Consider the following 17,168-nt stretch of genomic DNA (forward strand, 5'->3'; position numbering starts at 1 on the left):
TAAAAAAAAAAAAAAAAAAAAAAAAGTTAACTACATTACATTTTGAGGCCAAATATTTAAGTTTTGTTGAAAAAGGAAATTTATTATTTAGGAAATAGTTTTATTTTGCTCACTTCCTCATAATATACGATAGAAGGTTCTTTTATAATGATCCAAGCATTTACAAAATTTTCAAACACATATCATTTAAGTAGTAACAGTATTGCCAGAAGGAATTACACAAGTAAAAACTTTTTTTTTTTTTTTTTTTACTAGAATCAAATGAACTCTAAATAAAAATATGCCAGTAATACAAACACATCCTCAAGTAATATGAGCCTTGCAACAGGCGATTTTTTTTTAAAAAAAACCTGTGTTTCCTTCTCGCAATATGCATCTCATTCCCATGTCATTAGCTTCGTTAGCTAATGTCATTTGACTAGAACTAATAGGTTTATCAAATATATATGTATAAAGAAACCATAAGCGACATTCATTCTGCCTCAAGCACATAGAAACAGTAGTTTGTTTGGAAATTGTTTCTAGATTTTTTTAAAAAAAAAGTCAACCTTGTAGAGAATGGAAGATGTTGCTCGAAGTTAATGCATCAAAGTTCATAGATTGAAAGCCGGACAGATTAAACTTACAGTACTTCTTTGAAAATATGACTTCAAGGAATTATTATCTTACGTTGCTTCAATATTACTATATGTACGTAATTCAACCTTACTTAAAAATGTGTTTATTTTTCCTACTACACTTAATCGAATGACAATTAAGGACATCATTCAAATATAAGAAGCATGGCAAATATGTACATTTTGCATTACATAAGTTAAGCACTACCTAACACACAAAGTAAACAATATATATACATATATAACTTATGAATGAACCACTTCTTACACATGTTTTATACATATGCAACTAAAATACCTTCTTATGAGTCTTCCGATTGAAAATATTACCACAAACAAAGCAATATCTTGCAATTTTTTATTCGGTATCAGTGCAGAAACAAAATAATGATACACTTGTTATTGTATAAGAACAAATATTACTTGAATATACTTCAGGAATGTATCCCTTGCATTCCCTTTGGATTGTTTTCATTACTTCCATATACATTTTTTTTAATGTTTTCACATTAAAAATAATGCCAAGACAGAAAATTGTATTAGCTGGCTCAAATAATACTATTCATTGACGCAGATAGAATATTTCAAGTTATTATAGCTGAAAATTTCTTCATAATTACAATATGGTTTCCAAAGCCATACTTATTTACAATGTTAATCGAGTTTCCTTATTAATAGTTCGTAACTAACGGATCACTTCGTGGTAAAACTTTTAATAATGACGATTTTGTTATTTGATTAGTTTTTTTGATGCATGTAATTATGTGCCAAACAATACAGAAGTAGCAAATCAAGATAAAATATACGCTTAATAAAATTCCATTGACAGTGCAGTATGCAAATTAATATGAAAAGCAATATTACCAGTACAGTTATTGTAATAATTTCAATATGTGTTGTCAAAAAAAATCTTGATGATTGTTCTGATTTATTAGTGTAAATACTTTGGAATAGTAAAAATGAACTTTATTTACTTAGGAACTGAAATAACTATAGTTGGTAAATAAAGGACCGCACTTTTTATCCGTTATTTGAATATGCAAAGAATGACAACTATACACAATAAATTAACGGTTTACCCCAATTTTAGTTTACATAAATTTAGTTTAATCTTTCCATGTTATAAATTGTAGTACTGTAGTGTTATGTATGCCTGATGTATAAACCTGGAAATTGGATATAAATTATTCTACATACTTCGTTGACACAATGCATTACATTAGAATGTACTATATTTGATTACAGAACTTCTTGCATGGATTCCATAAAGAAGTTTCATACTACATACATTTAATGAAAATTGCTGGAAGACTAGAATTGTATCGTAGGAATTTTGTCCAGTTACACGTCAAAGCTGAACACAAGTATTTGCATAAACATTTATGACACAAGGTAAACATGTAGCCGTTATGCGTTAAGAAATATTTTAGAGTTGAAAAAATACAAGTTTTCTTCATTACTAAGATTTATTTTTTAAGTTACTATTACATAAAGTAGAGGATTAATATTACGTTTCTATCTTTAAAAAAAAAAATCGTTCCAAAGAATACATATTCACATTTTCCTGTCATGTGAATTGCGAATTTGTTTCCGAAATAATCTTTAACAGACTGCACACAATAAAATATTGCGTATATATGCTTAAAACATACCTCTACAGATGATGGTTAGAGTGACTACCAAAATTATTCCAAGCAAACGTTCTGTGTTGATAACGTGGTGCACTGACCTGTCAGTTGCAAACCGTACATGTCCAGATGCTAATTAATTGGTCGTAATTTACTCCATTTACTAAACTAAAAGTTTAGTAACAAGTAGTCGGGGAGAACTTATATTTCCTTAAGTAAAAATTAACTACAGCAAATATCAAACGAAGTTGTACAAAGTTTATAATTTACCAAACAACTTGAAAATACATTTCCAATTATCATAAAGATTTTACTATCACCAGTGATCTGGAAACATAAATTCATGTGACCTATGTAATTACGTGAAAATTCTTTCAGTTGTTTTCTATATATCCTAAGAACTCTTTCCAACACTTGGATCGTATGTTGTGTACTTAACCAATCAGCTACCGTAATGTGTTCCAAGAAGGCTTCTCAGATATGACGAAAGCTGACTGCCGTCTACCTAATTTACCAGTGTTTCAAATTAGGCTAGTTATTTTCTTTAAAAATATTAGGAATTTTATAGTCTCTAAATGCAGGTATTCTATCTACTTGCGCTCTGTGTCTTTTCACTTCAATAAAGTACTGCAGAAAGTAATACGAATTTAGAAATTGGAATTCGTATTACAATCCTACAGCACTGAAGTAGATGTATGCGAACTTGGGTGATGAGGACACAAGTCTTACAGAAAATGGTTGTGAAAGCATTCTTAACGCACTTTCAAACTATTATGGACATGAAACCTTAAAATTATTAATATTTTATTGGTTTCTATCATATCTAAAAGCCAATGTATTCGGGTAAAAAATCTGATTATTAGAAATTTATAAATGAGAAAACTAATTATATAGTTTGACATAACAGCAACGAAATATGTTTATGAAACAAGTTTTTTGCCTTTTTCATTGTTTGTGTATTATTAAAATAAGGAAACAACGGAGCACAAATTTAACTTTTTAAAAATCACTCTACAACTGGTTTCTTACTAACATTAACTGAATTCTAATAACTACTCCAGGATTCAATTGATTATCGTATTCAAGAAAGCTCTGTTACACAAAATAACCGAGTATTTTGAATACAATTCTAATGTTTAAATAACACACTACAAAGTGAGAAAACATGTAAATTTGCTTCGTAAGTTTGAGAAAAATGCTGAAATTCAGTATATTGTTTCAAAAACACGAAAGAAATTTACTCAGAGAGTTACTTTTTGTGTCATAATTTTCTTTATACGGTGAGCAAAATAAACAAATAAATTCAGTATTTTCAAAAGCTTAAGACAATCTTGCAATATTAAATCTTTTGTGAAACACTTTTTTTTTTTTTAAAGATAAATTGAAAATCTATACCTTTACATTTAAACCAAGAATTTATAAGGAAATTAATTCCTCACTTTTACCTTATCCTTTTCTTTTATATTTCGACATACTTTTCTTACAAAAATCTAAATGAAGTTCGTAAATATTTTAACAAGTTGAAGATCTATACGAGGACACTTTCTGCAAAACAAGCATCATTCTAACGAAAATACACATTTATCGAGTAACATTAGGATCTTGAGGGGGAAAAATAATTACATCATGAGTCATTTTATTGTAGAAAATGTCTACTACATTGGGAATCAGCCTTCAAGCAATATTGTAACCACAATACAATACTGCATTTATATATACACATATACAGCATATATATTATATTGCATATTTTCATTTTTCTAACACAAGCAGTTTAATTATTTCAGTTTCCTACGTAAGGAATAAATAGTTGTATTATCACAGATTTGTAAGAGTTAAACATTATAGTATAGTGTAGGTAACATTACATACACTTCTAAGTTCTTTGTAATTTAGAAATCGCGACAGAAATATTAAAATATTGTGAAATTTTCTTAGAAAATAAAAAAAGTTTGCAAATTACAAAACACCAAAAACATAACTGGGATATATGAGTTCTCATACAGTTAATATTGTACCATACATACGTATTTATATTCGGTATATATGGTATCTCTCTGTACACGCAAGTAGTCGAAATATAGTAAATATAGTAAAGCATTGTACGCATTTGATATTTCTTCTTATAGCTAAGAAAATTCATTACCATATATACATATTTGTGTGTGTATATATATAAAAGATATTACAAGCCTACAAAATATATATATATTATGTAATAGATACAGTATATATTGTAGCACACTTGTTCATACAAACTTAAATCCACATACGCTCAGAAACACACACACACACACACACACACAAACCACACAATGTGTGTATTTCTTTCACGATACTTCTTTTGTTTTTGATCTCTTGTAACACCTCTATACTTAGAATAAGAACACAATTCACAATCGTAGTTTTCTCTAATAATATGGATTACAGTGACACCAGAATGTTTTAAAATTGAGCTGTCTTCTTCATATAGAGAACTTCGTACTACCCACTTTATAATACTTGGTTAATTTTAACAAATCTATTCTCGGTTTCTATCACCTACAAATACACGTCATGCTATGCTTATTTCCGGTGTTCTTATTGAGAATACTGCAAAAATTAAAAGAACAATCTTGGAAACGTTCAACGCTGATTTTCAGTACTATAGTAAAATACTTCAAACTACGAAAATATGCTTTCATAAAAACTCAACTTTGTTGCGCAGTGCGTCATCAAAATTACAACTGATTTAGAAACATAACAACGTCAAATTCCTGGAAAACTGTTTTTAGAATATAACGTTTTGCAAATAGTAAGAAAAATATAAAATAAACTATAAATTTCTATATCCTTTATTTCATATATATTTTTAAAATTGTTGCTTGCTGATTAGCCTTAATGATGAAAGTATGGAGCATCTTTTGTCGGGAAAAATGGTTGCTTGCTGATTAGCCTTAATGATGAAAGTATGGAGCATCTTTTGTCGGGAAAAATTGTTGCTTGCTGATTAGCCTTAATGATGAAAGTATGGAGCATCTTTTGTCGGGTACAATGGGTAATGAAACTGAACTTGTTTTGGAGACAAGAATTACTTGTTAAAAAGTTATGGATCTTTAAAGTTCATTTTTTTTATGTTTTCGATAGCCTATAACTCCGAAATGACGAATTTCTGCACCCAGGTTGGTCTATACTTTTTCTTATCTTGGTGTCAGGAATCATCTCCCAAACGTTGTCGGTGTTGTTTTAAAACACCCTGTATCTGATGAAGTAAAATTAAATGACATTTAGCATAACTAAAATTACACATTCATGTTTTTTTTTTTAAAGAATCTCTTGAAAACTATTTCTGTATTCTCAGATTTGATTTCAAATCAAGAACAAGATATTCAATAAACACAGATCGAACAACGTGCATTCTTTTGGAAATATAACTTGAAAACGATACTTAAAATACACTCCTTGAATATTCTTCATGAAAACTTGTTTAACTCTGATGTCACTGTAATTAAGTTTATGATTTGAACCTTAACACTATTATGTTCATATATTTCATTAAAAAATTATCGTTAATGCAGGCACAGGCTCAAAACTTCGCCTCAAGTTACACGTTGTATAAGAAAATTACAACCTTTTAATTGCTTTCAATTCACATGTTATTGTGGAAATAAATAAAATAAATAACAAATCCTATACAATTTTGAAACTATTTTTTTTAAGTCTTTAACAGATTGCAATAATTCACTAGTGTCCTTAACTGCTTCATCTCCACACAAAGATGTTTCTGCTACTTTGTGAAAACAAAATACAATAGCTGGGAAAACACATAGAATCAACTTCAATCCAGAAATCCTAGTTCGATAATTGTTTATTAAGAAAAGGAAATATAACACTAGAGAGAAACAAAAAAATATGACTAGTAGAACTTCCACAATTCACGAATTGACTGCAAGTCCATATTATTACTTATTTTGTAGTATATATATATTCGTGTATATACATACATACATTACATTTATATATATATTAATATATAAAAAGGAAGGAGTCGACTATAAGACAGCAACTAAGGTGTTGCTCCATTCAAAGTTGCAGTTCATACATTATACACAATATGAGTCAGGGTAAAACCTGAGGTTTAGCAGTATTACTTTGAATACAAATATTAAAGCCAAAAATGAAAGCACTGTACAGTCTTTTGTCCTTTTTCAGTCACAAATAAAATTCCGTTAGAAATTATGGTTTGGATGGGGCCTCATCCTGGCTACTTTTCCCAACTTGATCTTCGGAGCTATATAGGACAAGAAAAATAAATAAAAAAAAATTCAACATTAAATACATATATTAGGAATGTCTGAATAGTAATATAGAACAAGACATGTGAAATGAAAGTACATCGGGTTCTGTAGCATTTTAAATTAACAAGGATCTTTCCTAGTAAGATAATGAAATCAGCCCTTGATCCAAATTGGGTCGTTATTGACCCAAAACCACCCTTAAAAAAGTTTCGACCCCCTACCCCACCCCTTACCGAATTATCATATAATATGCTCAAAATTTAGTATTTTTAACTTCTGGTGGGGGTGGTCCAAATAATTTGAAATTTTCGCAGATTACACATACAATGTACGTGTAAATGTGAAAATTATAAATATTTTTAAAAAATGGATGCGTATTTTCTTTCTTTTTTTGCGTGATGAAAATTTTAAAAAATCGTTAAAAAATTTGGGATGACTTTTCGTTTAAACTGTCCCCCAAATTTTATTCTACGATTCTTTTTTGAAATTTTCAACACACACAAAAAAGGAAATACGTATTTATTTTTAATGTGCACATTTACACGTACAGAATTAAAATATTGTGCATGATAGGATAATTCGGTAAGGAGTGGGGTAGGGGGTGGAAACTTTTTTGGGGGCTGGTTTTAAGTCGAAACTAACATTTTGGGTCAATAACGACCCAATCTGGATCAACGGCTGATTTCACTATCTTATTATGAAAGACCCTTTCTTATTAAATCAAACCCTGCTAACGGACTTGCTTCTCTGCATACACACTTTTACTCAACGGTTATTAAAACGTGTAGTCAATAACAAATTGTAAAAAATACGAAAAGTACACCCACTACTTTCATAATGCTACATAACAAATGAGGCAGGTGGCCCAGTGGTAAAGTGCGCTCTTCTACTGCTGAGAATACCTGCTTCGATCCTAGACCAAGTGAGTTTATGGTGAAAAATATGTCTGGTTTCTCCTGTTTCCTCCCACATAATCATTCCAGCTATTCTTTCATTATTACTGATCGTCATCAATACTCCGTCTTCTTTAGTCTCAAAAGCATAAGCGTGGGACGTAAAACTAGAAATTTCATTTAAAAATGAACAACTGTTTTCAAGACTGCTTCCATTGGAGAATTTCGCAAATCGTCACTTATGACGTCACAATTTACTCTTTCAGCTTTTCAGGATAATAGGCACAAAGTTTATAAACATAACATGGCCTACTTTGGAAGTGATTTTAATACGAATTTGCAACACGTTATTTACGCGAGATTGGGAAAAGAAGTGAGAAAAGTGAATAAAAGCTTCAACATTTAAACATGAACAACGTATCTTCAAAATAATCATGTAATATTAATTTCTCAACATTAGTAACTAAAAGTGTCGCTTCACAAAGGAACTTAATTCTTCATGTAATTTGAAAATAAAACTATAAAATAGTACAAGATCTACAACCTATCCTTCTTCTTTTACAATTTTGTGTATTGATGTTCTTTATTTTTTCTTTTTTATTCGTTTTGCATAATTTTCCCCTGAACGTTCTACAAGTTTCAGAAGTCATTTTATTTTGCTTTCTTTATCTTTAACAGTAGCTTACATGTCTAGGATCTTGCAAAGAAATTTATATTAGAACTAATCGTTATATATATATATATATATATATATATATATTTGAAATTATTTATTCAAGTTATAAAGCAACATAGCAACATGGGATGATAATTTATATATCAAATAGCCCCAAAGACTAAAATTGCTAATCTTTACACTATATAGAACTTCATTGAAAACAGATGATCGGGTTGTTCAATATATGTGTTTCTAAGCTGTAAAAACAAGGTAATTTTTAGGGTATATTTGTAAACTATATAAACATGTGTAGATGGATCCTTTCTCACCTCTCCACATAATCCCCATTGACATTCATGCATTTGTCTCACCGTTGCAACAATTTGTCCAAAATCTTTGGAAAAAATCAGGAACCCGGCTATTTAGCCCTCTCCTTACATTCCACTTCACTTCATTGCGAAACGTTCATCGTCCATCGAGAGTGTAATGATAGACAAATGTATAATCTCCTGTCACAATGCATATGAGGAGGAATACATTGCCATCTTGCTGGTACTGCATTAAACCTTCAAGGCTGTAACCCGTTCTCATGTGTCGATTATATCGCCACTCAGTTGATGAGGAACCCATCTTGCACACATTTTGCGGTATTGCAGTTTCTCATGAATGATGTGATGGACTGTTGCACAGAAATGTTTTTCACGCTATACATTATTCGTGTCCCTGTTCGGGTGCCATTTTTCACGCTATACATTATTCGTGAGCCTGTTCGCGGCGCCATTTTTCACGTTTTGCTTTACCGAGGATCGACTCTAGTCGGACTCAAGCCCCGGTAAACTAAACGTGAAAAATGGCGCCGCGAACAGGCACACGAATAATGTATAACGTGAAATGTTCAACCTTTTTTGCAACTTCACGCGTACCTTAATTCGACGGTTTTCTTGATCAAGTTCATCCACACTATCAATATTCTAGCCCAAATAGACAGAGCCCTGATTTTTTAAACAAAGGGTTTGGACAGATTGTTGCAACGGTGGGACAAATGCCTGAATATCAATAGGAATTATGTGGAGAAGCGAGGAAGGACCTACCTACACATTTGTATGAGGGTCACTACGTTGTAATAAAAACATGATAGCACGAGTACGAGTACTCGTATAGTTTACAAGTGTATCTTAAAAAATAAAATTTTTACAGCTTAGGGAAACTTATGTATTGAACATCCCTAGTATAAGCAAGTTCTCTGAAATATATATTTATGTTCTTAGTAACACAACAATATTTCCTAGAATAAAATACTAGAAACACATCTTAACGAAATGCATTTACGTAGATGAAATAATGAATTCCATTCACATAGATTGAATACGTCTTCACACCTATTCGTACAGAAGTTAGTACGAAATAAGCAGGAGGACATTGTTTGGCACACTCTGTGATGCCACCAGAAAAGCAATCTTGCCAATGCAACATAAAATTGTATTTTTTCAACTAGTATTACGTCAAGTTATTACACAGTTCAAATCTACCTGTTAACATCTACATCATCATCAATGTTACATTTACATTTACAATGTTACATTTACTATTCAATGTTGCAAACTTTTTTAAAGAACGATATAGTATCACAAACATCCAAATTTTGGTGGCCTCTAGAATAATAATGATGTAAGTGAGTAAGTGCACATCCAAACTACTTTAATGCTTAATACTATGATCATAATATGACGGGCTTCGAACGAATACGAACAAAGTCACAAGGGATTGAAAATTTGACTTTTTCAAAAGCTTTTACCTAAAAAAAAATGCTTAATCCATTAAACTGCATAAATGGTTTTTATTAGATTTGAAGATTGCGACGGCAAATACAGAAATTTGGTATTCGTTCTGCTGGTGTGGTAAGAACTACCTAAAGTTTGCAACACTGCTTAAAATTATGTAATTAAACCTACTAAAAAAGTATTGTTGGAATGTTCTAGCAGTCATTAAATGAAATTTTGTTTTTAAAAGTTCCCACAAATACGCCATTTTAAGCAATATATCACATTTTACCGTTTTTTCATATCTTCCGAATGGTTTGAGATATCAAATTGCTGTAAACGATATTATGTTCTTTATGCCTGTTGAAAACTATGTACGTAATTGGACGTGATACTTACCTAAATACTTTTTCGAAATAAACTCCTTTGAAAAAAGTACAATTTTCAATTTATTATACCTTTTTTTCTACTTGTTCCATTACCGTAGTATTGAACATTAAGGGCCTTCACTACAGCGAAATTAAACTACCGCTAATTTTAGAGTTTTTTTCTGTAATATTTTCAAAACAAATAAAAATATTCGAAAAGTAGAAACGTAGTGAACTAGACAATACGATTTCGCATGTGATACCTTTACCACAATTCACCTATCTGTTTTTGGTATGCCGCTATTTACAGAACCCGCAAAAAATGCTAAATCTATACAGTTGCAAATCGAAAGCAGATAGAGGAGTTGTGATAACGGTATCACATGCAAAACCTTATTGTCTAGTTCACTACGTTTCTGCTTTTCGAATATTTTTATTTGTTTTGAAGATATTACAGAAAAACTCTAAAATTAGCGGTAGTTTAATTTCAGTGTAGTGAAGACCCTTAAGGTACTTCGGATGTACGTTACCCCGCCCATCTCACTTGCGTTATTACTGTTGTAGAACCCTCCAAAATTTGGGTTTTCGATGTTTGTAATACTGTATAGTCCTCAGTTTATACACTGAATGACAAGTGTGTTTATTGTAAGGTTTTGTTTTATATTCAGATTTAAAATACATAATAGTGCTATTTGAAAATACAACTTAATCTTGGATTGGCAACACTGCATTAGTAGTTTACAAGTTACAAGAGTGTATCAAGATAAGTAGTCCACCATATACATACATACACACACACACACACACACATATATATATATATATATATATATATATATATATATATATATATATATATAACGTTCAAAAAGTTTCTGCACAGTGAATTATGACACAGAGATCCAGCCATCCAGCCATACTTTTCGAACCATTGAAAATAAATTGAACTACCTTACCTGCAGTATTTGGTTTCCTCCAACATAGTAACTTTGAGCTTCTCTTCTCCCATTAGGAACATCGCTTCCTCATACGTTGGAGGAGGCGCCTCTGCTAATGCCTGGTTGTTCACATGAAAGTCTGTGGTGTGAGAACCCATGGCTCCTGCCGTCGGTGCCATCAGCGATTCATACGAAGGAGGGAGTGTCACTGTGCTGGGGTTTCGAATTACACATCCTTGGTTTCTTGATTGGTGTGCCAACTCCTGAAGTCCCTAGACATTACAGTAGAGTTGTGATCTCTTACATTTAAAACAACAATAATATACCGGTACTTAAACATATAAAATTATATAGTTAACTATACTGCTCAACAATTGCTTGGGAACAAACTTATATTGACCCCTTAAGTACAGATATTGGTCTAGCTTTGTCAAAAGATGGCTGGGATTCCCCCAGCACCGTAAGTTAGGTTTTTCTGGGAGCAAACATTAATACGTGTATTTGGGTCTCCTAGAAAAAGTTGCTTTTCTAATTCGTGGGCCCCCTTTTCCATCTTTCTTTTACTCTTTGTGGGTCCTCCTGCACGCCCCTGGACCCGTTCCATACATGACAAATTAATTAAGGGAACAATATTGACAAATCTCAAAGCCATACGAATAAATATTGTTTCTAGGGCCCCTAGTAGTAAACATTTTTACTGAAATGGGCCCACGATTCATTTTTGTTTTATTTACCTTTTGTGTGCTGTTTTCTTTATGTAATGTAGTGAAACTGCTTGATGCTTCATTTATAATTTCATGTTAGTATCGTATAGCGAGCAAGAAAATTTTGTCTTAAAATGCCCCCCCCCCCTTTCGAATGACGGGGAGCTTCCCTGGGGGAGCAGTAGCCCCCGACAAGTTACGATCCTGGATTCTCCGCCTCCAAGAAACAGAACGTGATAAGTCTAAACAAAGTGAAAACAATATGTAGAGAATACATGAAATATAAGTTCCCTTGAGTGTATAGAATTCTGAGCATTTGTCATCTTAGGCAAGATACCATCCCACACATACGTCTGAGTAAGCTGTCAATGAGTTTTGACGAGGCTACGGACAGGTTTGAGAGTCTAGAGGACCCGGGGTGATAAACTTCTCAATGTAACTCGTCTTTCAAGAGCACATACGTGTCATGGTCGATGAGATAAGGATCTGGATAATATGCTGATCAACCTATAGGTTGATGTTCCACTCCAGCGTCTATAATTTGGGTACTTGTGTGTGGACACGCGTTGTCATCCACGTAAACAAAATCAGGACCCACTGCATGACAGACAAGATGAGCATATCCTTTTAGGAAACCGGATTCTCAAGTAATGGATCCTGGCTAAATAAAATATATCAAGTGACATTATTCCATTTTTCACCATGCCTGTCCATAACATAACTCCAGCACCCCCTGTGTGTGTCACATTTATGGATGTGCTGTGGATGAAATTGTGCTCCCCGTTTTAATCACACACTGTGTAGTCCAGAATTACTTGCCGTATTGAATCGTGATTCATCTAAGAACATCACCTCCTTTGGACTGACTCAAGGTATTCCCAGCGCCTCTGGCACGATAGTACGAGGAGGATACTGGAACACAGTTCGCCGGCTTCCAGGCATAAACGCAACATTACTCAGTCATTGTGAAATAGTTCTGAGGAACACACGGATACCGGAAGCATCGGGAAATACGTAGATAATTCAGAGTAGCAGATTGGCGATTCCTTTCTACCAGCTTATCTATAGGTCTATACCTAAGTATATCTTATCGAACTGTTGTACATCTTCCATGACCTCCACCATGCACCTGCGTAGTTGTTCCTCTTGCATCAGTGATTTTCTGTAGTCTGGAAGTCACACTCTTTAATAAGCCTATTATACGCCTAACCTGTATGACACTTTGACTTACTCATTTTGTGTGACACCCATTATACGCCTAACCTGTATGACACTTTGACTTACTCACTTTGTGTGACAGTGTTGCACTGATAACCCCTCTGCTATATTTGATTGTATCACCTTGTGACTTGGTTCTGCAATCTTTCTCTGATAGTGACGCTCACAGAGTATTGGGCATAACGGCTCACTAGTGCCTCTACTGGTATATTTGGCCGGTTCAAAACACAAAGTGATGTAAGCCACAAAATTAAGTTATTACCAATAGAGAGCTTATCATAGGTGTTTCTTTCATGTCAAACATGCGTAAGTGAATTGCAAACCATATCCGAGAAAACAGACTAAATCCATCGTTGGACGTAAGCCAGCATAGGTCTCTTTGCTTTTATGTTTGTTATCCATTTTAATGGTTTTGTTCTTATCACGAAAACGCATTAATAAATTATGTTTCAATCACCAATACCTCTCTAACCTAATCACGGGCAAAGCGAGGGTAATCTGGCCCACAGTGCACTTGGAGATGCAGTAACTCATGATGAGGATCTTTTTTAAGCCTCGCAATTAGTTCTAGTAATGACACTAACTAGACATGAAACTCCTTACGTGGTGCATCAGATGGAAACCAAGTCTTTATTGAATTCAAATTATTGTCCAAAAAGCTTAGGCTTTAAAGACAAGATAACGAAACTGGGAAGAGTCTGAATTGTATACTCACAACAGACAACAGACTTCAATTTTACTAACAGGAATCCATTCCAGAACCTATGAATTAAATACTACAAAACTAATCATTTGACTATAACTCGACAAGTTTCAAACCAAGATGCGCAGATCGCTGCGGAGCACTTCGTATTCCACCACCCTCCCCACTACTCTTCCATCCACTGATCTGGCCTTGAAAGTACCAGTGATACTAACTCAGCAAACTTATGCTTCAACAAATATCACCTGCTAAAATAAATGACAAATATTACCGTGTAGCCTTATACACAGTATCGACTCGTAATTCTCATATAAGTGGTCCATTTCATTTAATCCCGCTTTTGAAAATGCGTTGCGGTGGTAGCTCTTCGTATTCTACGGTAGTATATTCTGCGTATGTTCGTTATTAAGCTTTATAACGAAGAGAAACCAAAAGGCGAATGACTTAATTTTCTGGATTCCACATTAAAGACTGAACTGACAGCCGAGCCTACTAGAACATTACATACTGAACCAGGGGCAAATACAGAACGGGGGGCGCATCTTTCTGAAAGGGAAATATTTCTGTCTTACTTCAATGAGACGAGTTGACAAAAGTATTTTTGTCAATATAAGACAACAAATAAGCTGCTTTCAGTCTATTGTTAGTACAAACTATGTCTCAAGTGTTATAATGTTTAACATTTTGCGCCCCCCATCCTTCTGAGTAAGAATGAATAATTATTCAACTTCCAAGGCCGAAGATACAACTTGTGTTAAAAAAAAAAAAAAAACTATAACTGATAACTAGTAGAGAAAACTTTGTTCAACGATTTCTTTTATTTCAGCTAGTTCCTCTTCCAGAAGTGCGGATCAAAATATTTGGCATAGTTGCAATTAAAATATTTGATTTAATTATCACCCTAGTTATACGTTCGAGGTCCCAAAGGTCATGTGGGCCCCCTATTGTATTTATGAATATACATTATTTGGCATAATTTGAATGCAATTTGTCTTAAAATCCTCATGTATATACCTTCTTCATCTGAATGCCACCCCCCCAACTTTACAGAGAAATCGGCGCCCTTGGGTCGGGCCTAAATGCTAACTCGAGTCGGGTCTCACATATTTCTAACTCGAGTCGGGCCTCACATTATTAATTCACGGGCCCGGCCTGAGATGAAACCTACATTCACGCATCACATTCAGTACCGGCGTGTTGGCAAAGTAAGAGTGAAATAGGTGCAACAGAAACTGTTGGAAAAGGGCCACGTCTTATTATTGTCCATGCAGGAGGGGAATTTGGGTTTGTTGATAATGCTCTATTATTCTTCAAATCTAAGCAAAAAAGTGGAGATTATCATGATGACATGAACAGTAGAAATTTTTCAAAATGGATCGGTGAAAAACTACTTCCTAATCTTCCCGAAAACAGCGTTGTTGTCGTTGACAATGCCAGTTATCACAATGTTCAAATCAATAAAAGACTATCTATGTCTTCACTTAAAAGCGACATGATACAGTGGCTATCAGCGACAGACAAACCTATAAACGAAACCGAAATTGAAGCGGAGAATAGAGTAAATACATTGTGGAGAATGAACAAAAGACAATTTTTCTTAAGAATTCAAAATGTACCTTATGTGAAACAATACGCGATTGACAAGAAATTTATAAACACGAGGCACACTATAATAAGACTTCCACCTTACCACGCAGACTTAAATCCTATTGAACTTGTGGGGGGGGGGATCAAGAGCAAAGCAAGGCAATGCATTTCCGATTCACTGGATGAAAAGAAAGTTATTTAATGAATATTCACCACAGAAATGGGTAAAATGTTGTGAACACGTGAAAAAAATTGAAGATTCTTACTTTGAAAGAGACGGGCTTATGGGTGAGCGTGTAGATGAACTGATAATTAGATTTGGTGAAACCGATACAGATTCAGATTCATCGGCCGATACAGACTCAGATGAGTGGGAGAGTGAAACTGAAGGAGAAATGGAAAACATTTAGAAGATGATTTCTGTTATCATTTATTTATTTATTTTTCATTAAGATTCATTGCGAACTTTTCCACCTTTTAATTCATATATTACGTTGGTAAGGAATACCCCTAATCATACTTAATTCATTTAATATTCAAAGAGAAAATATTAAAATGCATTAAAAATTTAGAGCAGTCAATATACAGCATTTACACTCAAATGTCGTAGAAAATCCTCAGACCATTCCGCTCCCTCCAGATTGCAACACTGCAAAACATCATCGTCGCGGAGAAGGGAGTGGGGAAATGTAGGATTAGGTGCGCAACAACTAGGCTGCAGCGTTCTGTTTACAAACTTTTTCACTTATAGCTGGACAACCTACCCTACAAAGTTCAAATAAACCTAAGTCAGAAACACTTGTTATAAACCTGTAAAAAAAGCTACTGACTTTTAAAAAAAGGCTGTAACTTTGACATGAATATAGGCTAAATGTATCATATTCCTAAAATCAATTCATTTCTAACACATTCAATCAGTTAATAACACTATATAAGTGATTCGGGAAAAGTACTGGGAAATTTATAACTATTTTCTTAGTGTAAGAAGATTAAATGTTTACAGATCGTTTTTACACAGTGTGTACGTTGACCAAATACAGTATACATTAGGGATGGCCAATTCCGGAATTTTTACTTTCCGGAATCCGGAAAGTAAAATCGGAAAATTCCGGATTTCGGAAAAATTCCGGATTTCGGAAAAAATCCGGAATTCGGAAAAATTCCGGATTTCGGAAAAATTCCGGATTTCGGAAAAAATCCGGAATTCAGAAAAATTCCGGAATTCAGAAAAAAACCGGAATTCGGAAAAATTCCGGATTTCGGAAAAATTCCGGAATTCGGAAAAAATCCGGAATTCGGAAAAATTCCGAATTCGGAAAAATTCCGGAATTCGGAAAAATTCCGGAATTCGGAAAAGTTCCGGAATTCGGAAAAAATATTTTTTTCTTTTTGTAATCCTAAGAATTTTGTTCAAATGCAAACGAACAAATTTCCTTTTTGTAATCCTAAGAATGTATGATGCAAGTTAAGCTGAAACTTACATCCTAAAGTATACACTACTCAATCTTCCCATGGTTAATGAGGTGTAGTCCAAAACTACAATGTACTCCTAATATTTAATTTTTGTTTTACTGTGATATTGTCCAGAGGTAAGACATATATCACACTGAGATAAACAACTTGACATAATGAAGATGTTATCATACGTAGTTTTCCAGAAAATCGTGAGAAACGATTTTTTATGAAGTTAAAATATGCGTCGCTTGTTGCCAGTGTGATGCAATTGATAACTTTTATGCTGGAATAGTATTATTATTATTATTATTATTATTATTATTATTATTATTATTATTATTATTATTATTAATCGTTTATGT

General features: G+C 33.2%; 1 protein-coding gene across 2 annotated transcripts in view; it reads right to left on the reverse strand.

The window, feature by feature from the left end:
- Positions 1-347: 347 nt before the first annotated feature.
- Positions 348-17,168, reverse strand: part of LOC145664742 (uncharacterized) — a 53,628-nt gene continuing 36,807 nt past the window's right edge. Inside the window, exons 2-3 of one of the 2 annotated variants that reach the window (XM_081731638.1) lie at positions 11,158-11,402; positions 348-6,515 (exon numbers count right to left, since the gene is read on the reverse strand). In XM_081731638.1, the coding sequence (XP_081587764.1) occupies positions 6,461-6,515; positions 11,158-11,402 (300 nt within the window). In that variant the 3' untranslated portion in view covers positions 348-6,460. Of the gene's footprint in view, positions 6,516-11,157; positions 11,412-17,168 lie in introns of both variants that reach the window. The other variant, XM_081731637.1, reaches the window with a different exon arrangement.

This window comes from Thermobia domestica, chromosome 11 (assembly GCF_964235325.1).
Source record: "Thermobia domestica chromosome 11, izTheDome1.hap1.1, whole genome shotgun sequence".
Classification (NCBI taxonomy): Eukaryota; Metazoa; Arthropoda; class Insecta; order Zygentoma; family Lepismatidae; genus Thermobia; species Thermobia domestica.